Source organism: Muscardinus avellanarius (genome assembly GCF_963383645.1).
Source record: "Muscardinus avellanarius genome assembly, chromosome: 3".
NCBI classification, from domain to species: domain Eukaryota; kingdom Metazoa; phylum Chordata; class Mammalia; order Rodentia; family Gliridae; genus Muscardinus; species Muscardinus avellanarius.
Genome location: NC_137788.1, coordinates 9,036,643 through 9,064,247, shown reverse-complemented (window position 1 = coordinate 9,064,247; position 27,605 = coordinate 9,036,643). Strand labels below are relative to the sequence as shown.

The following is a 27,605-nucleotide window of genomic DNA, read 5'->3' as shown; positions in this document are numbered from 1 at the left end:
TGGTGCCAGTTTGGGAGGGCCGGCCTGGAAAGGACCCAGCTGTCTTCCCAAAGCTGCCGCCACATCCTCCAGGCCTGCCCCTCAGCTCTGCACACCAGGTGGTGTCCTCTGACTAGTGTCAGGCGCGGGGCCCTCGGCGCACCACCCACGGTTTCAGACTCAATCCAAAAATCAAGGCTGAGAAGGCCCTCTCAGGGTTAGGCTGACTGTGGGAGGGAAGGGGCCCCTCCTGTGCGGGGAGGGGAGAGCTGCTCCCGGCCTGCGGGAAGCCTGGAGCCTGCGGGAAGCCTGGAGCGGGCAGCAGAGCCTAGGGCACCAGCTCTGCGGGTACTTCCTCCTGACAGCCGGGCGTGTCCCCGCCTCTTCATGGCCAGAGGACCCAGCCTCAGGCCTGGGCCTGCTCCTCCAGGATCCTGCAGGAATGAGCACCCGCCCTGTCGCCAGCCCCTCCCCCATGCGCACAGCCCTCCTACCCCCACCTCCCTTGAGGGGCCCCTGGGAGGGCTCTGATGTCAGATCTGCTGTGTCCAGGCCACCAGAGTGGGTCCTCTGGAAAGGGGAATGGGACTGAAGGGGTTAACTCCTTGGCTCAGGATGGCGGTGGGCGCTGCACCCCCTCCAGAATACTGAAGAGGGTGAGCAGGGCAGGAGGTCAGCAGCCCCTCCCTCCGCCGCCTCTCCAGACTCCCAGCTGCAACCCAGAGAGAAGTAGTCAGTGGGCGGGGGAAGGAGATTGTTTTCTCCAAACAGCTAAGAAATCCAGGAGGGGTCGTGGGTGGGGGACGGCCCAGGGGCTGCTTCCTGGGCTGCCGAGCTGAGCCTCCTTACTCAGCCTGGCCCGGTCCTCCCGCGTCCTCTCCCCACCACAGCCCGGCTGCCATGCTGCCCGGCCCAGCTGTGTCCAGCAGCCACGGAGCTGAGGGAAGGGCCAGGGAGGAGAGCCTGAAGGGTCAGCCTTGGGGCCCAGCCGACCACGTGGACCTCCGTCCCTCCTGACCATTTCTAAGGCTGCCTGCCTGTGTGTACAGACCACGCGGCTCACCTTGGTCCTCCCAGGAGCCCTGAGGCCCCAGGAGACAGAAAGTGCCCCAGGGTGTTTGCGCAGGCAGGACACACCCTGCCCAGCCTCCTGCCTGGCATGGCTGAAGACATCCCAGCAGTGAGAGCGCTGGGGCCAGGTCCCACCTGAGAGGTGGCTGAGCCAGGCACCCGAGCCCCAGCGGGCACTCTGCCACAAATGATGGCTTACGAGCCGTGCACGTCCTCAGGCGAGGGCCACCAGGGCATGTGTGAGTGTGGAAGTGCGCTGGGATGACATCCTGGCTGCCATTCCAGCATCTACCTGGTCTCTGTACACCTCAGCTCCTCCGTCAGCACACCGGGTCCTTGGAGGTATAGAAGAACGCTGAACAGCCTCCGATATGTGAATTCTTCAAACCACCAAAGCCACTTTCCATTTTGTTTTGTTTTGCACAGTACTACAGATGGACACCAGGGACGCTACCTCTGAGCCTCTTATTTGCAGTGTCTCTCTCGCTAAGTTGCCCGGGCTGGCCTGGAACACGCGACCCTCCTGCCTCAGCCTCCTGAGCGAGCAGCTGGGATTACAGGCTTGTGTCGCCACACCCAGCTTTCAAGTCCATTTTTAAAAGGCAAATGCTGCTTTAGTGTTTTTCTTGGAATCCTAATAGCGATTACATCCTCCCTGGCATCCTAAGAGCACACTTGCTGCGGCGGGTGATCCCTGGACACGCTACACGGTTGCCAGTCAGTATCTGGGGCGCTGTCCCTCGACGACACGACCCCAGCTCCCCGGTGGCATTTCCTGTGCCCGGCTTCTGTGGCGGCCCCTCTCCTCCCACCAGGTCATCATCTCCTACCACATCTGCTGGAGTCAGAACTAACCACACGGGGTCTGGAGAGGGACTGACGGTTAACTTTGGGTAGAGAAAGTGCTGAAAGAAATTTGGGGGTTTTTCCTACTTTATATTTTATTTTTCTGTAATGAGCATATTTCATTTTTCTAATAAAAATTGGAAAAAAAAAGTCACCGCCAACCCCTTGTACCTATCTTGACCCTAGGCTGAGACCTCAGCACGGTCACCCCTGAGCCCAGGCGTGTGTTGGGTTGGCACCCAAGAAGTGTTTGCTAATGGACCCAGAGTTATGTGCCATGCGGGACCCGGAGGACATTCTGGAAAGGGGAACCCGGTGATGTCAGGGCACTGGAGAAGCATCGTAGCTGTGCTCCCGACGGGTTGAAACAAGCCAATTCTAGGATCCATGGTCCGAGGGTCACCTTTGGGCCTTGCACCCCTTCGCCTGCTTCCAAGGGGCTGGAGTGGCCCTCAGCATCAGGAGGCGCCCTCTGCTGACCGGCCTGGGCTACTGCCTAAGGTCAGCCCCTAGGGCCGGCTTCCAGCCACGCTCCCAGCCCTCTGGGGCTGCTGCCCAGTGGGTCCGGAGCCGCAGTGGTCCTGACCCCGTTCCCTCAAGCGCCACCAGCTCAGGATACACCAAAGGGTCTGCTCCTGAATGCCGTGGAAGAAGAAACTGCAGGAGGAGCAGCCAGTCAGAGGCACACACCTGCAACCCCAGCACGTGGGAGGCTGAGACAGGAGGATGGCAGGTTTGAGGCCAGCCGAGGCTGCTCAGCAGCATAGCAAACCCTGTTGTAAAATAAAAACAAAAATCCGGGTTGGGATGTAGCTCAGAGGCAAAGCGCTTGCCTGGCATGTGTACCGCCCTGGGTTCAATCCCCAGTCGGGGAAAAAAAAAAAAAAAGAAATACAAAATAAAAAGGGCTGGGGGTGTAGCTCAGAGGTGAAATGCCCCTGAGTACAATCTCTAGGACCAAAAAATACAGCTTTTTTTTTTTTTTTTTTTTTTAGTACTGGGATGGAACCCAGTACTTTCTACCTCCAAGCTACACCAGCAGCCCTATTTTTTTAAAAAAATTTTTTATTTTGAAACAGGGTCTCACTGAGTTGCAAAAAGCCTAAGTAGCTGAATGGCGATCCTTCCTCCTGTCTCAGCCTCCCGGATGCTGGGATTACAAGCATGCGCCACCACGCCTGGCATATGTTTTATTCTTTATTTTTGAAACAGGGTCTCACTAAGTTGCGGAGGGCCTCACTAAGTAGCTGAGCCTGGCTGCAAACCTCTGGTCCTCCTGTCTCAGCCTCCCAAGTACTGGAATTACAGGCATGTACCACCACGGTTTATATTCTTCCTGACATCTTGTCTGGGAAACCTGATCTTCCTGACCCCTTCCCTCCCCTCCGCCATGACTGCCAGCCTGGGGTTTGACTCCCACACCACAGCCTGGGAAAGGCAGCTCTGGGGACTCTGCTTTGTCATGGCCCCAGCGGCTCTCTGCTCAGGGTCCCCTGACCACCTCCTGATCCTGGCTTCTGCAGTATCCTACAATGTGCTAAGCCTCAAGCTAAGGCCGCAGAGCCCTGTGGGACACAGGGCTCCATCCTGAGCAGTATCCCCGTGCCCGCCCGGTGCCCCAGGCCAACCTTAGGCCACAAGCTCCTGGCTGCCTACCTGGCCTGCGGGCTGAGGGCCAGGGCCTGGCAGGCTTCCTGGACGGAGCCCAGGCCCAGCTCCTGGGGCAGCCCCGGGGCCTGCACCACTGACTCCAGGCTGCGGGCTGTGATGTCTCCAGGGGCTGAGCTGCAGAGCGCTGAGAAGCAGGTGAGATAAGCGGTCCCCATGGGCCTCCCTCTGCCCCAAGCCACAGCCACTGCTGCCCCCCAGCCCCGCCCAGGGCCACTTCCCTTGTGGGCACTGCCCCCTCTCACGGCCTCCAGGGCACCTCAAATCCCATCTTCTCCAGTCAGCGGTGGGGGGGGGGGCTGTGTGTCCCCATCAGACCAGGCGCTTCCTGAGGTCAGGGAGCACATCCCTTCTGGGTGGGATGCGGGGTAACTCAGCCGTAAGCAAGCTCACGGGGGGGAGTGGAACAGAGTCTCTCACCCCGGCACAGCTCGTGCGGGGAAGTGGATGTGGTCCAGCCGAGGTCTGCCCACTCTGGGGACTGACCCATCTCTAACCCCCAGGCCCGGCGGGCTGCACTCCCAGAAAGCCTCCAGTCCTGTTACCTCCCATCACAAGAGTCCACAGACTCCGCAGGCCCGCTGAAGAAGGAACCACGACGCAGAGACTGCTGGGCTGGGGGGCTCTGGCCTGGGAGAGGAAGGGCCCCCACTACCCGGCTCTCACTCACCCGCCTTCTGCCGGCAGAGGGCCAGCGGGGTCACCTTGGCCTGATCCGAAGCCCGGAGCTGTTTCATCTGCACCCACCGTCCCAGGCACATCCTCAGGGTGCCTGCCCGGCGGTCAGCCAGGTGGCGCCGGTACCGAGCCCCTCGTTCGACGAACTGTTGCCAGGCCCCAAAGCACCTAGGGGGGCCGAGGGCAACTGCTCAAAGTACCTGGCACACTCTGCAGAGGCCTTGGGCGAGCGCTGCACTGTCGAGCCTCAGTTTCCCCATCTGTAAAATGGGGCTCTCAGGAGCATGCTGCCTGGTCAGGCCGTCGCTCCGTGGCTTCCACCCTCGGCCTCTGCAGGCAGTTTCTACTTGGCCACCAATGATATATATATATTTTTTGGTCCCAAATCTAACTTTTTTTTTTTTGCGGTACTAGGGATGGAACCCAGGGGCATTCTACCTTTGAGCTACACCCCCAGCCCTATTTTTTATTCTTTATTTTGAAACAGGGTCTCACTAAGTTGCAGAAGCTCTCCCTATGTAGCCGAGGCTGGCCACGAACCGCGATCCTCTAGTCTCAGCCTCCCAAATGCTGGGATTACGAGCGTGCGCCACCATGCCTGGCTCCCAAATGCAACCATCTTATTCTCCTGCTAAATCCTCCAGTCGCTGCCCCTTTTTGCTCACAAAACGTCTACTCTTGCCCAGGGCGCTGCATGATCTGGCTCCATGGGCTGGTCTCTGCCCAGGCTCTGATGGAACAGGCCAGGCTCCCTGGCCTCCCTGGACTGACAGACAGCAACGTTGTGCAGAGGGAAACCCAGAGCCCAGCCCAGGGAGAGCGCCCTTATCACACCTGGCCACTCCAGCCCCAGGCAGGGGCTGCCTCTGGAAGCAGGTGACACGGAGCACCCAACCCCTTCCAAACAACCTGCTTTATTCCTGGTTATAACAGCTGTCTGGGAGGAGTGGGGCTTGCTTCTGCTTTATTCTCTTCAGTGTCACTTAGATTTTTATTTTTTTTTGTAGTGTTGGAGATGGAACCTAGTACCTCCCATGCTAGGCACGTGCTCTACACTGAGTGACATCTCCAGCCCTATTTTTTTTTTTTTCCAGTATTGGGGATGGAACCCAGAGGCATTCTACCTCTGAGCTACAACCCCTTCCCTATTTTTTATTCTTTATTTTGAAACAGGGGTCTCACCGAGTTGCAGAGGGCCTAAGTAGCTGAGGCCGCCCGCCAACTGCGGTCCTCCTGTCTCAGCCTCCCGAATGCTGGGATTACAAGCGTGCGCCACCACACCCAGCTTTAGAAAATTTTAAGTGTTCATAGGCCTTGCATCACCTGGTTGTTCATTATGCAGTTAAGCCGTGACACGCTTGCTCCCTGTTTCTGTGCTTTCACGATGATAAGCCACGCTGCAATGGACTTCTTCTGCACAGATCTCTGCCCACACCCACTCACCCCATCCTTTCTTGTGTTGGGGAGAACAGGGGCAGCGTGGCAGGAGGGGCACCAGCTGCCCAGGCCACAGTGAGCAGCGCGGGGCTCCCGGCCTACCTGCTTCTCCAGACAGGGTCCACCTCTGCAGCTCCTCCCCCAGACTCCCCCGGAGCCGGGGGCCCTGGAACAGCCCGGATGTGGGGCCGCCCTCGTTTCTGCTGCAGAGCCAGGCGTCTCCACTGGATCAAGAGAGAAGGGCAGGGGGATGCCGCTGTGGCCTTGCGTGCCCCACCCAAGGGAACACCTGGAAGAGTGCTCGCTCAGAAGTAAATCAGACTCCAAAACTTCTGGTCTCAACTGCACAGCCTGCTTTAACTTCACTTCACGACAACCTTGCAAGGCGCACACTAGTATCGTCCATCACGGTTATTATTATTATATTATTATTATTATTATTATTATTAAGTACTAGGGATCGAACTCAGCACATTCTACCTCTGAGCTACCTTCCGAGCCCTTTTTATTTTGAAACAGGTTCTCACTAAGTTCTTGAGGGTCTCACCAAATTGATGAAGCTGACCTCAAACCTGCAATCACCCCGTCTCACCCTCTCAGGTTCCGGGATTGCAGTCGTGCGCCACCATGCCCGGCTTATGACCCCCAAGGAAGAGATCCAGTCACAGAGAGAACAAGTAACTTGCCCCAGGTCACAGAGCTAGGGCGGGATTTGAACTCGGGCAGAACTGGCTCTGGTATCTGGACTCTGAACTACGTGACCCACAGCTGATCTGTCATGAGGGGCGTCTCAGTGGGGGGCCTCCTCGCAGACACAGCAGGGCTTCCCCTGATCCCCCATCCCGCCCCAGCCGGGAGAGCCCTGACCTCTCGGAAGCTCCAGGCTAGCAAGGCCTTCATATGTTGCCTCCAGGCCGCCTCCTGGAGCCGAAGGGCCTGGAATCCCTTTTGCAATAGCCGCCTGCGTCTCAGAGCCAGGGCCGAAGCCACTGCCCGACGCTTCCACGCCAGGTGCCTCCAGGCTCTGAAACATCTGGACAGCAGCCGCCAGCTGGGGACAGATCAGGGCCGATCAGGGGGAGGGCCAGCCCTCCCACCCCCAGGGAGCCGTCGGTAGGTGGGCACCACCATGTGGCTTTTCCAGCCTCCTGAGGGCGATGTCCTCGGCTGCAGCAGGAAGTCCCAGCCGCAGAGTCTGCAGAGCTTTCCTCCTGGCTGCGGGCTGAGCGTGAAGCTGGGAGGATGCCCCACTGGCTGCTGTGAGTCCCAGGGACCCAAGCCCAGGAGCAGCCGGCCTTCATGCCTGTCCCTAGGGCCCCAGAGGTCCCTTGTTCCTTAGCAGGGACAGTGTGCAGGATGTTCTCCCTCAGTGGCTATGCTATCATGGGGACCTGGGGCCCCACGTGTCCCCGGAGCACGTCCCCCTTTCAAGCTCACAAAGCCATGGCCTCACCGGGCTGCCTGGGGCTCCAGGGTCACAACGCACTGGGGAAGTAAGAGGACAGGACACCAGTGTCAGCCCAGGAGCAGGCAGGACACCTCCCACCAAGCCCGCCTTCCCGGAGCCCCAGCCCAGCCCCGGCCCCTCTGGCTTCTACCTGCCCAGCGCTCCTGGCTGGGGCTGGAGGGCCAGAAGCCGTCCTCTCCTTCTGGCCGCATGGCTCCCTCGGGGCCCGCCCTCTTTCCTGCCCAGGTAGGACTTCACCAGGGAAGGCTACAGAACTCAGTCTGGTCTCCCTGCTGCCAGCTCTTTGAGGGATGCTGGGGTCCCCCTTGCACCTCCTGCCATGTCTCGACTCCGGGGGGCACCTGTTTCCTGGTTCTTGGGGCTGGGCAGGAGGGAGCCCCTGCTCAGAGTCACACAGGTCCCTAGTCAACATCCACAAAGCAGTCTTCGGCAGCACTAAGGGGCCACACTGGCCCCCTGGAGTCTCTAGGTTGCCCACAGTTTTCCCATGGCCCAAGGGGCGTCTCCTCTCACCCCAGGAAGCAAGAGCAGGCTGGTGGGGCTGAGGGTGGGCAGGGAGTGGCCGGGCATCGCTGGCACAGGGGCCCCGCCGTGCAAAGGGTTCCCGGGACGTGCGGCACCCAAGCCGGGCAGCCCTGTGCTCCAGGTGCTGCCCAGAGGCTAGCAGCAGGTGTGTGGCAGCATGGTGCAGGGCCCGAGCCCGGTCCTGGGCAGGAACAGTCAGGTCTTCCAGGGTGAGGGGCGCCCCCATAAGCCCAGGGTCTGGCCACGTGCACCCACTGAGAGGGGCAAAGTCTGCAACAGGCCTGAAGCCCAGGCAAGGGGTGGCCGTGGGCGGGGATGCCAGCGGCCCGAAGCCTGCCCGGAGCCGGGGGCTCAGGTTCTGCTGCACAGAAAACTGTCGGGCCTTCCTCGGAGGCCTCCTAGCCGCGGGCTGCACATTGCTCTGCTGCCGGGCATCCTTCAGGGCCAGGCCCAGGCGGGGACGAGGGCTGGCCAGGTTGGTCTGGACTCTGCAGGGCCGCTGGCATGGAGCTGTTCCCAGAGAGGGTGTGGCGGCTGGCCCTCCCCTCGTGGGCCGCCACACGGGCACCCAGTGGTCACGTCCACGGTCCAGGCCGACTCTCAGGCTCTTCAGGAATCTCTGTCGCTCCACAGAGAGGGGAGAGAGCCACGCCCTGGGGCAGGATGCAGGTGTGTAGGATCAGATGGGCCAGACCTCAGCTGGGGAGGGGAGGGAGGGCCCCAGGCTGGACGGAGCTAGATCTCAGCTCCGCCTCCCGGCTGGGCTGGTGGGCAGACCCTGGGGGTCTTGGAGCCAAGCTGCGGCCTGGTTTGCAGGAAGCCTGGAGAGAGGGAGGGAATGAGGGAGGGACATCGAGGTGGCTGTGAGAGGTCCAAGGGGGGGGGCACAGGGAGAATTCAGATAAACTGTGAAGGTATCACTAATGTGAACTGAGGCGACTCCTTGATTCCTAGCCCAAGTAGGGCCAACGGGGCCACTGGCTGGAAAGAACGCGGGTACAAGTGGGGTGGTGGGGGAGACACAGAGGTGGGGCTGGGGAGGGCCCTCGTCGGCCTGCAGAACGCTCCTGGGGACCGATGAGGTGCCTGGCGTCCCAGCACAGGGCCTGGCAGGAAGAGCGGACTATAACAGTGGCCGCCTTTGTGAACAAGAACTACAGCTCAGGCCACCGCCTGCCCGCAGTCACGCAGCTGGATGTGAACTGAACCCACATCTGGATTTGTTCTTGGGCTGCTCCCACCCCGACCAGCTCCGTGGCGCTTCTTAAGGCCTCGGGAACCTGAGCAGGGAGGTCTCCAGCCCACTGCCTCCCCATCTCCTGGCACAGACTGACCTGTGGCCTCAGGCAGGGGCACCAGCCGGGCACACTCCTGGCCTGGCCTCTTCCTGAACTCACTTTTCCAGGAGAGAGGCCAGAGACCCCACACCCAGGGCCCGGGCTGGAAAAATTGCCCCACACCCAGCCAGCCCCAGCAATTCGATCTTTAGAACTAGGGGGCCCTGGGCAGGGCTGCCTGAGGAAGGGCTGTGCCTTGGTAACTAGAGGGGACCTGCTCCTGCAGCCGCTCCCCAGGCCCACCGAGCCACCTGCCTGGCTTCAGGGGAGCTGCAGGCCTTGGGGGCACGTTCTCCTGGTGGCTGGTGACAAGCCTGCGCTCCATGGCTGCCGGACAGCTGTGTCCTTGGTTCACACACAGTGGTTGGGCTGGCCTGTTCAATCAGAGGAGTGTGTGGCTTGGTGCTACAGCACTCACCTGGCAAGCGCAAGGCCCCGGGGGTCCCATCCCGCACCCCAAGCAAACACACAGGCACCTGGGATGGATGGGCTCTGCAGGGAGGGCGGGGGGCCCAGCTGCCCTGGGCAGACAACTCACTGCACAGACCCCTACAATCTACCCACATCCCACTGTGCTTTTGGGGTGTCCCCTGGCCCACTCCTTTTTTTTTTTTTTTTTTTTGTAGTACTAGGGGTGGAACCCAGGGGCATTCTACCTCCGAGCTACACCCTCAGCCCTATTGTGTGTGTGTGTGTGTGTGTGTGTGTGTGTGTGTGTGTGTGTGGTATTGGGGATGAAATCTAGGAGCATCTACTTCTGAGCTACACCCCCAGCCCTATTTTTTATTCTTTATTTTGAAACAGGGTCTCACTGAGTTGCAAAGGGCCTCACTAAATAGCTGAGGCTGTTCTCAAACCCCCTATCCTCCTATCTCAGCCTCCCGAATGCTGGGATTACAAGCGTGCGCCACCACGCCCGGTTTGGCCCACTCCTTCAGACACCTGTTGACTCTGCCTCCAGGGACTCTCTTGGGTGGGGGCCTGGAGGAGTGGGCTCCCCTTTATGTGGCCACTTCCAGAACATTCTCCCTCCCTCCTCTCTGCAAGGCTTGGCTCTGAGCTGCTCTGGCATTGTTTTCGGTTCACTGTCACCTTTTTCCAGCACAGGCCGGTCTCAATTCTTGGTAGGATCTCTGTCTACAGGGTCTCCTCCAAGAATCCTCCAAGACTCCTGGCCCCCAGGGCCCCTGGCCTCTGGAGTCCCCGGATTTCTCCTCTCCCACCCTCTTAACCCTTTACCTGACCTCAGCCGCCTGACCCCAGGGTCACCCGCCAGCAATGCAGCCCACTCCCCACCTTTCCAGCTCACCCTCCCAGCACCCCAGTTCCAATACTCCCTCCTTCCCCAACCCCAACCCTCTGACACCACCACCCCGGGCCTTCCCTCATCCCGGGCTATAATCAAGCTATAATCATTCCCTTCCGGCCCCTCCCTCTCACTGACCCACTCTGTGAACAAAACTGCAGAGCTTGGAGCCTGGCCTGGTGGTGCAGAAGAATCTCACTATTCCAGTCTGACTTAAGGAGACCCTGCTTCAAAATAAAAATAATAAAATAGGAGCCGGGCGTGGTGGCGCACGCTTGTGATCCAGCGCTTGGGAGGCTGAGACAGGAGGATCGCGCAGGTTCGAAGCCAGCCTCGGCTATTTAGTGAGGCTCTCAGCAACTTAGTGAGACCCTGCTTCCAAATAAAATATAAAATAGGTCTGGGAGTATAGCCCGGGGGTAGAAAGTCCCTGGGTTCTACCCCCAGTACCACAAAAGAAATACAATAAAGAATAAAAAATAGGGCTGAGCGTGTAGCTCGGAGGTAGAATGCCCCTGGGTACTATCCTCAGTGCCGCCAAGATGATGATGATGATGATGATGATAATAATAATAATAAGTAAAATAGGGATGGGGGTGTAGTTCAGAGGTAGAACACCCCTAGGTTCAATCCTCAGTACAAAAAGGAAAAAAATCTCTACAACGCTGGGTAAAGGCAGCCCTCCTCCCCCCTGCCCCCGCCCGCACTGGAGCAGGTGACAGTGGCCAAAGACAGACCCTCCATAACACTGGTGGCCTCGCTCCAGAATCACGACCTGGAGTGCCTGCAGCCCTCCCTGCGCGGCCCGGGATGCCTCCCCCCCACCCGGTTCCCCTCCCTCTCGCTGCCACTCTCCCAGCCTTGCGCCTCCTCTGCTCCTGACTTTCTCGGTGTTGGAGCCCTAGAAGGCCCTGGGCTCAGCTGCCTCCAAACCCTCTCCCTGATACACCCACCCAGGCGGTCTCGGCCTCTGAGGGTCCCCAGGACACCCCTTCTATCCCCACAGCTCTCCATGGACCTGCGGACCCTCGTGGTGCAGACCCAGCACCCCTGCACACTGCCCGTGTCTAAGGGGCATCTAGGTATTAGCAGATTAGGTATTCCAAAACAAACTTTGGAAACACCAAAACCCGGCTCTCTCCAATCCAGGTGCACCCCTTGCCCCGGGAAGGGCAGCGCCAGCCTTCTGGTGGCTCAGAGAAAAGCCCCGGAGCGGCTCTGGCCTCCCTCACACGGTCGGTCAGCCCTGTCGCTCTTCCCTGCTCTTCCTTCTGAAGCCAAGGGACTGTCAACCAGCAGGACTGAAGAGTCAGCTGATGCCTGGCGGGCCTCAAAGCCCTAATTTACTCTCTGACTTGTATGTGTGTGTGGTACTAGGACTGACCCCCGAGGCATTCTACCTCTGAACGACAGCCCTATTTTATGTTTTTATTTTGAAACAGGATCTCAAGTTGCTGAGGGTGGCCTCGAACCGGGGATCCTTCTGTCTCAGCCTCCCAACATTATCTTGGCTCAGATCATATTTTTTTTTAAGTGGTACTGGGGGTGGAACCCAGGGGCTTTTCTACCTCCAGGCTATGCTCCCAGACCTATTTTGTATTTTATTTGGAAACAGGGTCTCACTAAATTGCTGAGAGCCTCACTAAGTAGCCGAGGCTGGCTTCGAACTGTGTGATCCTCCTGTCTCAGCCTCCCAAGCGCGGGAGTTACAAGCATGTGCCACCACGCCCGGCTTTTTATTTGCTTTTAATGGTACTGGGGGTGGAACTCACTGGCTATACCCCCAGATTTATTTTATTTTCACTTGGAAGCAGCGTCTTGCTGAGGCTGGCTTCAAAACCTGTGATCCCCCTGCCTCAGCCTCCCAAGCAAGTACAGGGATGACAGGTGCCACCAGCCCAGTGGCTCAGTTCCCTTACACCCTCCGTTTCTCCCCCTTATTCTGGGGCAAACACACCTGCCCTTGGCTGTGTCTCCAACATGCCACGCATACTCACCACGGGGCCTTTGCACTTGCTGTTCCCTCTGTCTGGAACCCTCGCTCCTCCCCCTGGCCCAGCCTTCAAGTCCTGCCTGGAACATCCCAGCAAGCCCTTCTGCCAGCTGTCTGTCCAGCTGCAGCAGGCTGCCACACCTCCCCCAGCCTGAATAATTTTCCTTCATGGCATGAGGACAAGCCACGTGCCTCAGCACATGGAGTGACCCGACACTCAGCAGGGCTTGTGAACGTGTTAAATGCGTGACTGACTATGCTAAGCGCCCTGCAGCCTTTAGCAGACATCCTGCCGTTTAATCTGCACCGCAGCCCTAAGACTCAGCTCCCTATTGTTTTATTTTATTTTTGCTGTACTGGAGATTGAACCCAGGGCATTCTACCTCTGAGCTCCAGTCCCAGCTAGGTGTTTTATCTTCATTTTGGTTCCCGGTTTCAGAAGTGAGGACACTGGAGCTGAGCTGCGCTACCTGCCCAGCGCACGGCCCTCTACCTGTCAGCTGCTGCAGGCAGGCTCCAGGGCTCGCTTCTTACCACAGGACTCCTTCTTACCCACTGCTGGCCGGGGCTCGTCTGTGCATCTCTGCTCCTCAGCTCCTCCCTTTGTTCCCCTTCGCCAGGCCACGCCCGCTCCTGGCCACTTAGGGACACTTGAGAGCCTCCTCTCCCCACCCAGCGCTTGCGGCCAGGTTCCTGCCCTTCTGGACCTGCTCTCACGTGCATTCGTCTTCCTGGGGTCCTCCTCCGCCCGGTCGAGTTTGAACCCACAGGGAACCTCAGCACCGGACCGCTAACGAGTGTGGAGAGGTGGGGACGTCAGATAACGGAGGCCCCGCCCCGCGCAGGCCCCGCCCCGCGCAGGCCCCGCCCCGCGCAGGCCCCGCCCCGCGCAGGCCCCGCCCCGCGCAGGCCCCGCCCCGCGCAGGCGTCCGCAGGTGCGTGGGCCCTGGTTCACCACCGGGGAATACTCAACCTCTGCACCGGCGTTCTGGTCCAGGCCCTCTGCTTACAGCTGCCCGGTACAAAATTCTTGCTCGTAGTTTCTGGCCTCGGGTTCCTTCCGACCGGGCCGGAATCCTCTCCACTTCTGGTCTTGCCATGAGCTCGGACCAGTCACACTTTCCTCAAAGCTCCAAACCTCCCTGCACTTCCCACCTGCCAAATCTCGGCCCGCGCGGCTCTTCACCGCACCCTGCCAGGGCAGCCCTGGAGCCGTCCAGGTTGTACGCTTTCTCCTTTTTAAAGGAAAGGGTGCGAGGAGAGAAGAGGACAGAGCCAGGAGTCAGGCCTGTGCCAAAGATCCGTGGGCCCTGGGTGTTCTCAGGCAAGTCCCGGACCTCTGGTAACGCCCGTCTCGACCTGCCTCCCTGGTTGGAGTGGAAGTCAATGTTCAGCACACAGATGCCCACGAGCCTTTTAATCTTTAAGGCAACCTTGAAGGAAGGGGTAATTACCATTTTCTTCTTTTGTACATCACTGAATACAGGGGCTTGCGCACACGAGGCAAGAACTGAACAATATCCCCACTTTTTTTTTTTTCTTTCTGTACCAGAGATTGAACCCAGAGGCATTCTACCTCTAAGCTAGACCTCCACTCCATTTTATTTTTTTCAAACAGGGTCTTGTTAAGTTGCTGAGCCTGGCCTTGAACCTGTGATCCTCCTGTCTCAGCTTCCCAAATACTGAGATTATAAGTGTGTGCCACCACACTGGCTTCCTAGCCCTTTTTATTATACCACAGGATCCCACTAAATTGCTGAGGCCCTCAGGCTCCCCAGCCGCTGGGATTATAGGCCATGGCACCTGGCTTTTTCTTTCTTAAATCTGTCAAATATCTGCTAAGCCTGATGAATGGAACCTTTTATTAGGTTCTGACCTCTTTTCCCATGAATAATACTTTTTCCCCTTAAAGCCAAGTTTATCATTTAGTTTATACAGACTCTATTTTGGTACTTATTTGCCTGGTTTTTTTTTTATACTTCCAGCCTTCCAGTGTCCATATATAATATAGCTAAAATTAAAAAGCCAGGCATTGTGGCGCACATTTGTAACCCAAGTACTTGGGAGGCTGAGTGAGGCAGGATGATTGCAGGTTCAAGACTAGCCTCAGCAGTTTAGTGAGACTCTCAGCAACCTAGCAAGACTGTTTCAAATAAAAAATAAAATCTCTGGGTTTAACCCCCAGTGCCACAAAAATAAATACAAATCAGACCTGCCAATATATTCATTTATAATTGCACGATTAACATTTGTTGGTACTGGGGATTAAGTCTAGGGGTGTGCTACCTCTGAGCCACACCCTCAGCCCTCGATGGAGGACATGGATGAAGCCTGAGGAACAAAGGTTCAGAATGAGTTAAAGGAGATTCTACGAAAGGTCGAAAGGGCGAATCCTCAAAAACTCTGGGTGTGACTCCAGTCCTTCCCGGAATTTGCCCTCTAAGGCCCACCGGTGAGGGTAGGGGCTGACCTTAATCACAAGACCTATGATGTCACAGGTCTTCCTTTCGTCTTATGATTGTATCCTAGTGATTTACATGTCCTTCTCTTATCACCCCACTACTGTACTTTGGTGTTTACTCTTTTCACTAGGATCTGATGATCAACCAAACTGGAGAAGGGTATAAAAACCTAGTTTTAGGGAATACATTTTGTCAGTTGCACGAGAGGCAATTGTCCGGGTCCGTCATTTCAGGTTTCTCCCTCCCAAGTTCCGGAGAGGAATCTCCACAAGCCCATCTTTAATTATTTGTGGTGCTGGGGGGTTGAACCCAGGGGCATTCTACCTCCAAGCTACCCCCAGCCCTATTTTTTATTCTTTTTGTGTGTGTGGTACTGGGGATGGAACCCAGGGACATTCTACCTCTGAGCTACACCCCCAGCCCTATTTTTTTCTTTATTTGAAACAGGCTCTGAGTTGCAAAGGGCCTCACTACTAAGTAGTAGCTGAGGCTGTCTGCAAACCACGATCCTCCTGTCTCAGCCTCGCAAGCGCTGGGATTACAAGCGCGCGCCACCACGCCTGGCTAGTCTGTGTCCTCTTGATACAGACTCCAAGTGTTTGTCCCCCAGAGAGCAGGCCTTGGGGTCCCACTGTGGCCCCAGGCCCTTGCCAAGCACAGCCTCTTGTGGTTGGCAGATGGACCTGGGAAAGCTCTGAGACTGGGGCCCAGAAGAGTGGGCTGGGAACAGCCAGCCACAGAGGCATGGCGGTGGCCCTGGAGCCAAGGGGCTCTGGGACACATGCCGGCTGCTGACCAAGTCGTCACTGGCTCAGGGAGCAACTGCCCTGTGAACGACATCGCTGTCACACAGGGCCCTTCTGGACGCAGGCACTGGACACTGAAGGGACATCGATGTAGGTGGAAAGCTGACCAGCGCTGCCTCTGCCGTGACCGGGGCTGGGCAGGGCAGGCCCAGCACGGGCCTCCTCCCGCCACAAACACTCAGTCCGAGGCAGGAGAGAAGAAATAATGTTTTAGGTAGAAAGGAGACAAATTGGGAAGGAAAGAAAACTATAGTTAAAAAATCTGGAGCCGGGTGTGGTGGCGCAAGCTTGTAACCCCAGCATTCTTAGTGAGGCTCTTTGCAACTCAGTGAGACCCTGTTTCAAAATAAAGTATAAAAAAACACCGGCTGAGGGTGTAGCTCGGAGGCAGAACGACCCTGGGTTCCAACCCAAGTACAGAAAAAAAAAATCTGGAAAGTTCCTAATCTCTAACACCATCCTACAGCCTTAGGGGAAGCCTCAGGGAGCCCACACCCAAACCACAAAGGCCCCTCTCCCCACCAGAGTAAACAAAGGATGCTTTAGGATGAGGAACAAGAGCTGTTAAGGCCGGCCACCACCCATGGATTCCAGAAGAGAAAGTCCAGACCTCCACCCCAGCTACACACCTGTCACCCCTATGAAGGAAGGCTCTTAGAGACCCCAGTGGCCCCTCATGCTCTCCCGGTGGCCACACTCTCCTTGAATGTGTATCCTCACCTTTCCTTAGAAACCTTATCTTAGCTGGGCGTGGTGGTGCATAGGTTTGTAATCCCAGCATTTGGGAGGCTGAGACCGGAGGATCACGAGAGGACAGCCACAGCTACTACTTAGTGAGGCCCTTTGCAATTCACTGAGACCTGGTTTCAAAATAAAGAATAAAACAAAAAACAAAAAACAGGGATGGTGGGGGGTGTCGCTCAGAGGTAGAATGCCCCGGGTTCCATCCCCAGTACTGCAAAAATAAATAAATAAATAAATAAAAATCGGTCTTTGTCTCTGATTGGTACATGTGTTGAAATTCTTTTGGCCACAAAAGCCAAGGATTCTGCGGGCCCCAGGGTGAGTTTCCCTTTTTCCAAACCAGAGAACTCCTCAGGCCTCTCCACGGGATCAAGGTGAGTAGCCCAGGCTCCGCCTGGGGACACAAGGGTGAAGTCACCCCAGCCCGGCCAGGGGTCTAAAGACAGCTCGAAACACAGCCCAGCTACACAATGCCCCAAGCTTTAATGCCACAGAACGGCAGCCATGGGCCCGGGTCGATCTTGGGTGCCGCAGACACGGCCTGCCGCCAGCCCCGTGCCCCAGGGATCAAGTGAGCTGGCAGGGAGGGCACGGGGCCTCACTCCTGTGCCGCCGGGCTCCCCGAGTGTGATGTGCCCCGAAGCTCTCGGAGCTTCTGCAGAAGGGCTGGCCAGGCTGCAGGAGGCCTGGCACGTGGTCATCACTGGTCCTTGGAGGCCTGGCTGGCCAAGCTCAGTGACTCGCCTTGCCCCCCCCCCCATGTAGGTATGGGATGGGGGTGAAGAAAGGCCTGGTGAGGACCAGTGGGTACAGTGGAGGGAAGGTGTGCCTCAGGGGGCGGGGGGGGGGGTGCTCAGGCCTAGAAGCCGCAGGCTCAGGGCCTCTCAGGCACTAGATTCTGGCAGCCGGAGCCTGGGAACAGAAGGCACATTCCAGGTTAGGTCCAGGAAAGGGCGGTCAGGGCACCCGGAAGGCCCTGCCAGGCAGCAGGAAGGCAACACGGCCCGCGGTGGGCGGCCTCAGTACCCTGGCGTGGCCTGCCCCCTGCCCCCTGGGTCTGCAAAGGGGTCTGCAGGCGCCTCTGGCGAGTCAATCGTCTGGTAGGCGCTCTGATCCTGAGAGGGTCGGAGGAAATCTAGAGGGCGGGGACGAGGTGGAAGAAAAATCAAGGATGAGAAACGTGGGCTGTTCTCCTGAGCGCAAACCAAGCTCCATCCCCATCCCAGCAGGCGCTGGGCACCCCGATGCCAAGGGCAGTGGCCAGTGGAGGCCCTTAGCACACCGCCCTGCCCCTGCGAGAGGCGGGCTGACTTGCCTGAGCTCAGACAGGTCGCCGCTGGTGCTGATGGGCTAAAGCAGCAGAGGCAGGGCCCTCCCCAGCCACAGCAGCTTGGAGCAGTGTGCTCAGGGCGGGGCACCTAGCCTCAGCCCCCACCTCTTTTCAGCTTCCCTCCCAGGCACAAGGACACCAGTTCCTGTCTCCAGAAGGCCCCGAGCCTGCACAGCTGCCCACCCACTGGCCGGGCAGGGCAGGAGGCTAGAGAGTCCTGCACCCCTCACTCCTGTCCCCCACTCTGCCCATTTGACCTCCAATGAGTCCCAGGAACTGTGGGCCTCAGTTTCCCCATCTGTCCAAGAGTAACACTGTTTCTGGTTCCCCTTAACCCCGTCCAGGGGCAGGTCTGGGCAGTCTGAGATCAGTCAGGGTGGGGCTGAAGGCTGCCCCCCCCACCTCGCCTAGCTCCCTGCCTAGTGCGGCCCAGCCCTGCACCCAGACCCTCCCTCCCACCCTGCTCAGAGAGAGGGAGAACCGGGTCAGAGGGTCAGAGGGCAGGAAGTGGCCCAGCCCAGCTAAAGAGGGGCCTGACCTTGGAGGTGGCACAGAGCCCCCCCAGAGCAGGGAATGGCGCTCCAGGGCCAGGACTGTGGGGACGGAGTGGGGCTGTGGGAGGGCCAAGGTCACTGCTACTAACTCCACACACAGCATGAAAGGCGGGAGGGGGGCGTGCACACACCGCCTGGTGCCCAGGCCATGCCACGTCACGCCCCCGGGAAGGGCCCGAGCAAGGCAGGAGGCAGGGGAAGGGAGGGGAGGGGAGGGCAGGCTCACCGGCGCGGGACGGGAGCTCGCCCCCGCGCTCCTGGTACATGTGGTAGACCAGGTAGCAGGAGAAGGGCTTGACGAGCAGGCTGAGGATGGCCATGCCGGCGCTGAAGTTGCTGGTGTCCGAGTGGCCCGCCCGTGGGTAGAAGATGCTGATGTGGATGATGTCCAAGAAAATGGTGGCCAGCAAGCCCCCCAGGAACTGCAAGACACCCCGCCACAGCCTATGGGCGCTGGCCTGCGTCACGCCCCTCGACTCTCCTGCCCTCTGTATCAGCCGGCTCCTGCCCTGCGGGACCCCTAGGGCTCGTGGCAGGCGGATGGCCCAGCGGCAGGCAGGGCCCTGTTCACGAGCCACTGCCTGGAGCAGGACCGTGAGCAGGGCATGGTGTCTGAGAGCTCCACCGTGGCCGTCCCACCATGTGTCACCCAAGGCCCAAAGCTTGGTTCCAGGGCCTCCAGGAGGAAAGGTCCCTTGGCATTCACCCAAGCATCCAGTGTCTGGGGCACTATTGAGATCCCCACCCCCTGCCATGTCTGTCATGGGAGGACAAGAGCCCACTTGGGGTTCTCCAACCAGGTAAGCAGAGAAGCAGGCCTGGCTGGTAGACACCGTGGCTGGTACCCTGGCAGCTAATGTACAAGTCCTCAGAGGGCAGAGAATGGGCAACGGGGAGAGAGAGGCGAGGGATCTCTGGGGCCCGGCCCCGGCTCACCATGCCTATGGCATCGATGGAGTCCCGCTGCGCCACGGCCCACACGCCCAAGGCCAGGATGGTGAAGTTGGCCCAGGCGTAGGCGCCCGAAAACACGATGCAGCCCCTGCGGAGAGGTGCCTCCATCTGTCAGCCGGCCACCACTGCAGCTGCCCCACCCTCCCGCGGGCACCTCCCTCCTGCGCCGGGTCCGGCCCCTCTGCGGGCGGCCTGGCTGTGCACCAGGAGTGTGGGCAGATCCCGGGGACTCTACCTCCCGCCCCATCCCTAACATGGCCCATCGCTCCGCTCCCGCGGAGACAGTGCCAGCGTCTCCCTGCCACGCGCCTGCCCTCCACAGGCCAGTCTCAAAATAGCAACCAGCGTGTGAATCGGGTACTTCCACTCCTCTGCTGAAAATCCTCCAGTAAGTAGTTTTCTGTCCCATTTGAAATAAAATGTGGACTCTTCACCATGGGGAGGGGGTCTGCAGACTCAGCTCCAATATTCCTGACCTCCCCGCCCCGCCCCGGCAGCCCCTCTCCCCCAGCACTCAGCCCTCTTTGTCTTTTGTTGACTTGGGCCCTTTTCCTCGCTAAGCAGCACCAAGCCTCACTTCTCTAACACAGTCCCCGCTCTTTGGGTTTTAGGGTATTACCACCTGACACTGTCACTTACTGATTTGCTTGTTGATTCTATGAAAATCATTGCAAAGTCCTTGCCAGTTAGGACCCTGCAAGCTAGCTGCTAAGTCCTTTCTTTCCTTTCTTCTCTTGCCTTTCCTTCTTTCTCTCTTTTTCCTATCATTATCATCATTTTTTCTTTTGCAGTACTGGGTACTGAACCCAGGGGTACTCTACCACTGAGCCATACCCCCAGCCCCGCCCCTTTCTTTCTGGTTATGGGGATTGAACCCAGAGGCATTTTACCTCTCACTAGGTTGCTAAGAGCCTGGCTAAGTTGCTGAGGCTGGCTTTGAACCTGCGATCCTCCTGTCCCGACCTCCCAAGTACTGGGATGACAAGCGTGCGCCACCACGCCCGGCCCTCAGCCCTTTTTTATTTGAGACAGGCTGGTCTTGAACTCGTGATCCTCCTGCCTCAGCCTCCAAGTCCTGGGGTTACAGAAATGAGCCACGGCCCCGTCTCTAAGTGCTTTCCCTGGTTTGTGCGTGTCTCTGTTAACCTGAGGGAGGGGTGGTCATGGTCTCCATTTTACAGATCCTGTGGTGTAGAAAGGGACTTGCCCAGGCTCATCCAGCCGCTCCGTGGTGGGCTGGGATTCGGACAGTCTGGCTCAAGAGGCCAGGCTCCTGCCCACCCTGCCCTACGGCCTCCCCGGGGGACAGGGACGTCCACTGCCTTATTTGACACCATCTCCACTGGCCTCAAATGTCCCAGTAAGCAGTGGGGCTCTCCCGAAATGGATGCATCCTTCACAAAGCAGAACAGGAGGAAGTGCACCCGAGGGGCTGGGCACAAGCATATGAGGGTCAGGAGGCCTCTGACTAAATCATCTCATCTTCTGGTCTTAAGAAAGGTCCCAAGCCCAGCGTGGTGGCGCACGCTTGTAATCCTAGTACTTGGGAGGGAGGCTCAGACAGGAGGATCCAGGTTCGCGGCCAGCCTCAGCTACTTAGTGAGGCCCTCTGCAACTCAGTGAGACCCTGTTTCAAAATAAAGAATAAAAAATAGGGCTCGGGATATAGCTCTGAGGTAGATGCTGCTGGGTTCCATCTTCAGTACCAGTATCGCAAAAAAAAAAGAAAAAAAAATCGGGCTGGAGGTATAGATCACAGGTAGAAGGCCCCTGGTCAATCCCCAGTATCACAAAAAAAAAAAAAAAAAGAAAGAAAGAAAGAAAAAGAAAAAGGAAAAGAAAAAGAAAGGTCCCTGCCCAGACTCACCCACTCAGAATCTTGGGGGTAGGACCGAGGAAAACACATTTTGACCCGGCTGCCGCCGTTCACGTTCCTCCCGGCAGTGCACACGCGCACTGCCCTTCAGAGTTTGCAAACGCACACAGAAGCTCAATGGCCTCCAGCCTGGGTTTGCAGAGGGAGCTTCCGGGAAGCCCACAGGCAGGACAGAAGGTGACGGTGAGTCACACCTGCGCTGTGGCGGCAGCCCCGGGGGTCCCACTCGAGCACCTCCGCACGCCGCCCTCCCGCTCCAGCAGGCCCGTCCTCACCCACCGCACAGACGGAAAGCGGAGCCCAAGGGCACCGCGGCCTGCCCAAGGGACCCGGCTAAGACACAGCACGACCCAGACCCCAGGAAACACCCCGCACCCCGGAGCCCACGGACGCTCACCAGGTCGTCAGCAGCCAGTGAAACAGGAGAATCGCCTGTGCACAAGGGGACAGAGAGAACAGGTCAGTGGACGTGGCCTGACCGCACTGGGGCGGGAAGGCCACGGAGCCAGGAGACGCAGGAGGCTGGCCTCACTGGGCACCTACGAGGAGGGCCTCATAAATGTCCCAAGGAGCCGGGCGTGGTGGCGCACGCTTGTAATCCCAGTACTTGGGAGGCTGAGAAGGGAGGATGGCTGGTTTGTGGCCAGCCTCAGCAACGTGTGAGGCCCTAAGTAACTTAGTGAGACCCTGTTTCAAAATAAAGAATAAGAAATCAGGCTGGGAGTGTAGCGTAGAATTCACTCTGGGTTCAACCCCTGGAACCACACACACAAATAGTGTCTCAAAGATACATCAGCACCAGCTGGGACCCAAGGGTGAAGGAGGCGGAGCACAGGCCAGAGGAGTGCCGGGAGGACCACATCCCCCTCCCCCAGGGCAACGGACACCCAAACCCCTTCCTGCATCTCGGGCTGCTTTGGGGGAAGCACAGATGTGTGGAATCAGGAGAGCTCTCGATGACAAATGGCTGGGGCTGGGGGGGCACGGGTAGAGGCAGCCTGGGGGCCCAAGAGTCTGAATTTCAATCCTCATGCAGTGAGCCCCCCTTTCCTACAGGAAAATAAATAAATAAATAAATAAATAAAACAGCCTGCCTAAATGATAAAGTTTAACCCCCAAGTGAACTGTTGATTTTTTTTTTGCGGGTCTGGGGATGGAACCCAGAGGCATCTGACCTCCGAGCTACACCCCCCGCCCTAATTTTTATTCTTTATTTTGAAACAGGGTGTCACTGAGTTGCGAAGGCCTCACTAGTAGCTGAGGCTGTCCTCCTCTCCCCCAAATGCTGGGATTACAAGCTTGTGCCACCACGCCCGGCTCTGAACTGTTGACTTTTAACTCTTATTCTGCCCCCTTTGTTTGCACACCTGCACAAAGTATGTTTAGTCACATATGCTAAAACTCACACCATAATAAATGTAAACCTTTTACCCAGGCTATGGGAAGGTAAGCTGTCACCCTGAGCTCGTAGTTTGCCTGGATAAAAGTAGCCCCAAAAGCCGGGCGTGGTGGCGCACGCTTGTAATCCCCGCGCTTGGGAGGCAGAGACAGGAGGATCGCGCTGGTTCCGCGCTGGCTTAAGAGACCCTGTTTCCAAATAAAAATATAAAATAGGTCTGGGAGTGTAGCCCGTGGGAGTGTATCCCGGAGGTAGAAGGGCTTCCAGGAACCCCAATACCACCAAAAACAAACAAACAAACAAAAAGTAGCCCCAAGCGGCCATTCGGGGCGGCACTGGGGTCCTGTGCCCAGCGCGGTCCCGGCTGGTAATAGACTGTCTATTGGCAATGGTCTGGTCTGGCTCCTCTCTGCTGGGTTACCTGGCAACCCACTAAGGTGCTCAGCGTCTTGCGAAGTTGCTGAGGAAGGCCTTGAACCAGCGACCCTCCTGCTTCAGCCTCCCAGGTGCTGAGATTACAGCCCAGCTGTCCCCAGCTCTTTTTATTTTAATTTTGAGACCGAGTGTTGCCCAGACTGGCCTCCAATCTGTGGTCCTCCAGCCTCAGCCTCCCAAGTAGCTGGGATTAAAGGTGTGAGCCACCATGCCCAGCACATCTCACCTTTATTTATTTATTTTGGCGGCACTACACCCCCGCCCTATTTTTTATTCCTGCACACACCACGCCCGTGAGAGCGCTGAGGTCTCAAACAGGCAAGCCCATCTCAGCACCGCTCCAGCGCCCCTGGGAAAGGAGCCCCCCCACCCCGGGAAAGGAGTTCCGAGAACACCAAGCCTCTCCAGCCTCAGATACCCAATCTGTGTACTGGAGAGGACCCCCACCTCCTGCCAGACCCAGAGGCCTGATGTCCAGGGCAGCTCCCGGAGAAACGGAGCCAACCAGCCCCGCCCTTCCTGGTAGCACAGAGCAGGAAAGACAGCGACTCCCAGTGGACACCAAAGAACTATCCCCCGTCCTGCTCAGGGTGTGTGTGTGTGTGTGTGTGTGTGTGTGTGTGTGTGTGTGTGTGTGTAGGGGTTGCTGGTAACCTAGGTGATCCAAGGCTTCTCAGAAAGAGTAGCAGTGTTGGGTGTGATCCCAGTACTTAGGAGGCTGAAACAGGAGGATCACAGGTTTGAGGCCAGCCTCAGCAACATAGTTTAAAAAAAAAAAAAAAAAAAAACCTGGGCGTGGTGGCGCATGTTTATAATTCCAGCATTCGGGAGGCTGAGACTGGAGGACTGCGGTTCGCGGACAGCCGCAGCTACTTAGTGAGGCCCTCCACAACTTAGTGAGACCCTGTTTCAAAATAAGGAATAGAAAATAGGGCTGGGGGTGTAGCTTGGAGGTCGAATGCCCCTGGGTTCCATCCCCAGTACCGCAAAAAAAAAAAAAAAAAAAAAGGTAGAACATCCCTCTAGGGTTCAATCCCTAGTACAAAAGGGGTGGGGGCAACCGTGAGAGGGGCCTGAGTTAGCGGGGACAGGGGCTGGGACATGAGGGGCCTGGGCAGCAAGACCTTTCCCTGCCAGGCTGGAGGAAGCATGGGCTGGAGCCCTGGACTCTCGTTACAGTGCTCAGCCTGGGGAGCTCCTCCCTGGTGGAGGCCCATGGGCTAGGGCAGCAGGAGTCACTGGATGGGGAGGAGGCAGGAGGCAGCTCAGGAGCTCAGGCCTCTTGCTCCCGCCTGGACGGTGGCTGTGCCTACCCAGGAGCAGGCGGATAGGTCGGGTCCCTCCTATCTCCACCGGACGCGACAGGGGGGACCGGAGGAGGAACCCGGGAAGCCAGAAGCGGAGATAACACGAGACTCCAAACATCAAGACACAGACGCCAGGCATTCCGAGACTCCGTTGGGAGAGAATCGGCGTTCCCACAGCTGGCCCCACCCCAAACGCCCGCTTTAAATATCAGGGTACTCGCGCTGCCCCGCGCGACTCTGCTGACCGCCTGGCCCGTCAGTCCCTTCCCCCAGGGTCGGCAGATCCACCCGAAGGTGCCGGCCGATTAAAGCAGTTTTTGATAACCGGGCTGGTGTTTACCTCCCCGCTCAACTTCAACGTGACACAGGCCAGCACAACAGGACCGCCTCGGTGCGGCCACACTGCCCACAGCTCTGTGCCATCCCAGAACTGTGGGAGGTGGGACCCAGGCTTCAGAGAGCACGGCCTCGATCACGCAGCTTAAAGACAAAGAGCCCAGGGGCATTCTCCCTCTGAGCTATACCCCCCGCCCTAGTTTTTATTCTTTATTTTGAAACAGGGTCTCACTGAGTTGCAGAGGGCCTCATTAAGTAGCTGAGGCTGGCCGTGAACTGCGATCCTCCTGTCTCGGCCTCCCAAGTACCGGGATTACAAGTGCGCGCCACCAGCCCGGCTTTCTGAAATCCTAATTCAACCGCATGTCTTGGATGTTACCCGGCCTCCCTGCGGGGTCTCCAGCGCTCGCTTATGGTGGCGAGGCTAAGACCCTTGGAGACGCGGGGTCTAGTTGCCTGGGTCAAGGGAGGACCAGCCTTCCACCCAGGCACCAAAAGGCAGGACAGCTCTCAGTTGACAGCACCCTTGGCCTGGCAGGCTCACGGAGATGATCAAGGCCAGAGTCGGCTGAGAAACGCCACTGTGGGTTCGAATCCCGACTCTACCACTTATTTTCCCTGGGGGACCCTGGCAGTTTACTGGCCTGATCTGGGAGCTGAAGTTGAATCTTCTGTAAAAGGATGTCAGTGTAGCCGGGCGTGGTGGCGCACGCTTGTCATCCCAGGTTTCCGGAGGCTGAGACCTGGAGGATCGCGGTTCGCGGACAGCCTCAGCTACTTAGTGAGGCCCTCTGCGACTCAGTGAGACCCGGTTTCAAAATAGGGCAGGGGGCTCGGAGGTCAAATGCCCCTGGGTTCCATCCGCAGACCCGGAGGCCACAATTAAGAACCCAGCAAGCAAGCCCAGCGTGGTGGCGCACGCTTATCATCCCAGTGCTTGGGGGGCTGAGACAGGAAGGGGGATCTCACAGGAAGCCAGCCTCAGCTACTTAGTGAGGGCCCTCTGCAATTTAGTGAGACCCTGTTTCCAAATAAAATATAAAATAGATCTGGGAGTATAGCCCAGAGGTAGAAAGCCCCCGGGGTTCCATCCCCAGTACCACCCCCCCCACACACACACACAATAATAAAAAGTAGGCCTGGGGCTGTAGCTGTAAGATAGAATGCCCCTGGTTTCCGACCCCAGTATGAGGGAGGGGGAAACCCTGGCTGGTACAGTGGTCCATGTCTGTAATCCCAGTACTTGGGAGGCTGAAACAGGAGGATCACAGGATGGAAGGAAAATAAAATGAAAGAAAAAAAATGCTAAGTACCGGAAGTGGTTGCACAAGTTTGTAATCCCAGTACTTGGGAGGCTGAGACAGGAGGATCGCGGGTTTGAAGATGGCCTCTGCAAATAGTGAGACTCTCATCAACCTGGAAGACCCTGTTTCAAAATTAAAATAATAAAAAAAAAAAGAGCTGGGGGGTGTAGCTCACAGATAGAACATCCCTGGGTTTTCCCCTTAATCCCTAGTACCAAAAGAATTGAAAGAAAGAAAAAGAAACACCCGGCACATCACACAGCTCCCTTCCCTCCGGATCCCTGCGTCTCTGCGGCCCACCTGGTTCTCCCAAAGCCACTGTTTCAATCACATCTAGTGGAGGAGGCCGGAGTCCTGAACCCCACGTTGCCAGGACCAGTAAGGGCTGAGACAGCAGACTGAGGCTCCCTCAGGAAAATTTCTTCCCAGCAAAATGTTCCCCAGGGCGCTTCCCTGGCCGCACCCAGCTCCCCCACCCTGGAGCCTCCAGGAAGCCCGCCTGAAGCCAGCCCTAGGATTAAGAAGGGAACCCGCCCGGGCCAGGTGGGGGCCCTGACCCGCCAGACTGCCTCACTGGCTGCTACTCTGCAACCACCCTGGAGTCCTTTCGTCTAGGAGGCCGGCTGGGTGCTAAATGCCTGGTCACTCCCGGGTAAAGGGCAGCGCTCCAGGACGCAAAATGGCCAGTTTAACCCCAGGTCCACGCTGTCCAGACCAAAGCTCCCAGCCCCGCTGCTGCTGCAGCTGCTGCAAAGGCGACCCAGGAGCTCGGGGCCGGCGGGGAGAAAGAAGGCTCAGGAAATGAAGACACTCCAGAGAGCCCGCGGCGCCCGCCCGAGGGCCCAGGCTCGGGGCTTTCAGCTTTTAAGTAACTTTTGTTACAGCTCGCGCTTAATTATGCAATAAGGGCGTCGGGTTTATACACTTTGGCAATTCAACCGTTTGGGAATGTGATTTCCTTTTTCTTCTCTCTCTCTCTCACTCTCGTACTCGGAACAGAACGCAGGGGCGTTCTACTTCTGAGTTACACCCCCAGATACCCCTTTTTAAAAAAAAAATTTGAAACAAGGTCTTGCTAAATTGTTGAGAGTCTCACCAAACTGCTGAGGCTGGCCTCGAACCTACAGCCCTCCCGTCTTGGCCTCCCAAGGACTAGGATTACGGGCGTGCGACCCCACGCCCGACAACGCCCGAGTTTCCTTAAGCTGACCCCGCACACAAAGGCGGCGGCCAGGCCGGCGGGAGCTGGTGCGGAGGTCAGTCCCGCGCTGGCCCTCCTCGGCGCCCTCCCGGGCTCGGCGGGAACTGGGTGGTCAGCTGCGCAGCCCCGGGGCCTGGCTCCGGGGCTGGGGGAGGCCCTGTCCCTGCCCGGCCGCCCCGGGTCCGCTCCGCCCTCCCCTGGTGACCCCAGTGGACCCCTCTCCCCAGACTGGCCCTCCCAGCTCCTGCACGGGGGAGGTGCGCGGCGCCCTCCCGCCGCCCCGCCATGGCCACCTTCAGATTCACGGCAGGCAGCTCCATCCCGGCCCGAAGGAGGCCACCTGCGCAACGGCCGCGGGCTCCCGGGCCCCGAACTCGGAGAACACACTCGCGGGCCCGGCCAGGTCCCGTCCCGCAGGCGCCAACCGCGCCGGGGCCCCGGGTCACGTGAGCGGCTCGGGACCACGTGACCGCCGCCCGGTTGCTAGGCGACGGCGTCAGGCAGCTCCCGCCTGCTTTAGGCGGAGCCGCGGCCTATGGGCGTGGGCAGCACCTTGGGATTTCTTCCGCCCAGGGCCTGCCTGGCTAAT

At 58.1% G+C, this 27,605-nt stretch overlaps 1 protein-coding gene across 1 annotated transcript; it reads right to left on the bottom strand.

Annotated features, from left to right (window-relative positions):
* Positions 1-17,339: 17,339 nt before the first annotated feature.
* On the bottom strand, positions 17,340-27,336 carry AGTRAP (angiotensin II receptor associated protein; the record flags this gene model as incomplete). The annotated part of the gene is made up of 5 exons (XM_080691840.1): positions 17,340-17,455; positions 18,431-18,626; positions 19,141-19,246; positions 21,432-21,466; positions 27,310-27,336. 5 exons carry the CDS (start codon positions 27,334-27,336, stop codon positions 17,340-17,342), a joined length of 480 nt encoding a protein of 159 aa, XP_080547966.1.
* Positions 27,337-27,605: the final 269 nt, after the last annotated feature.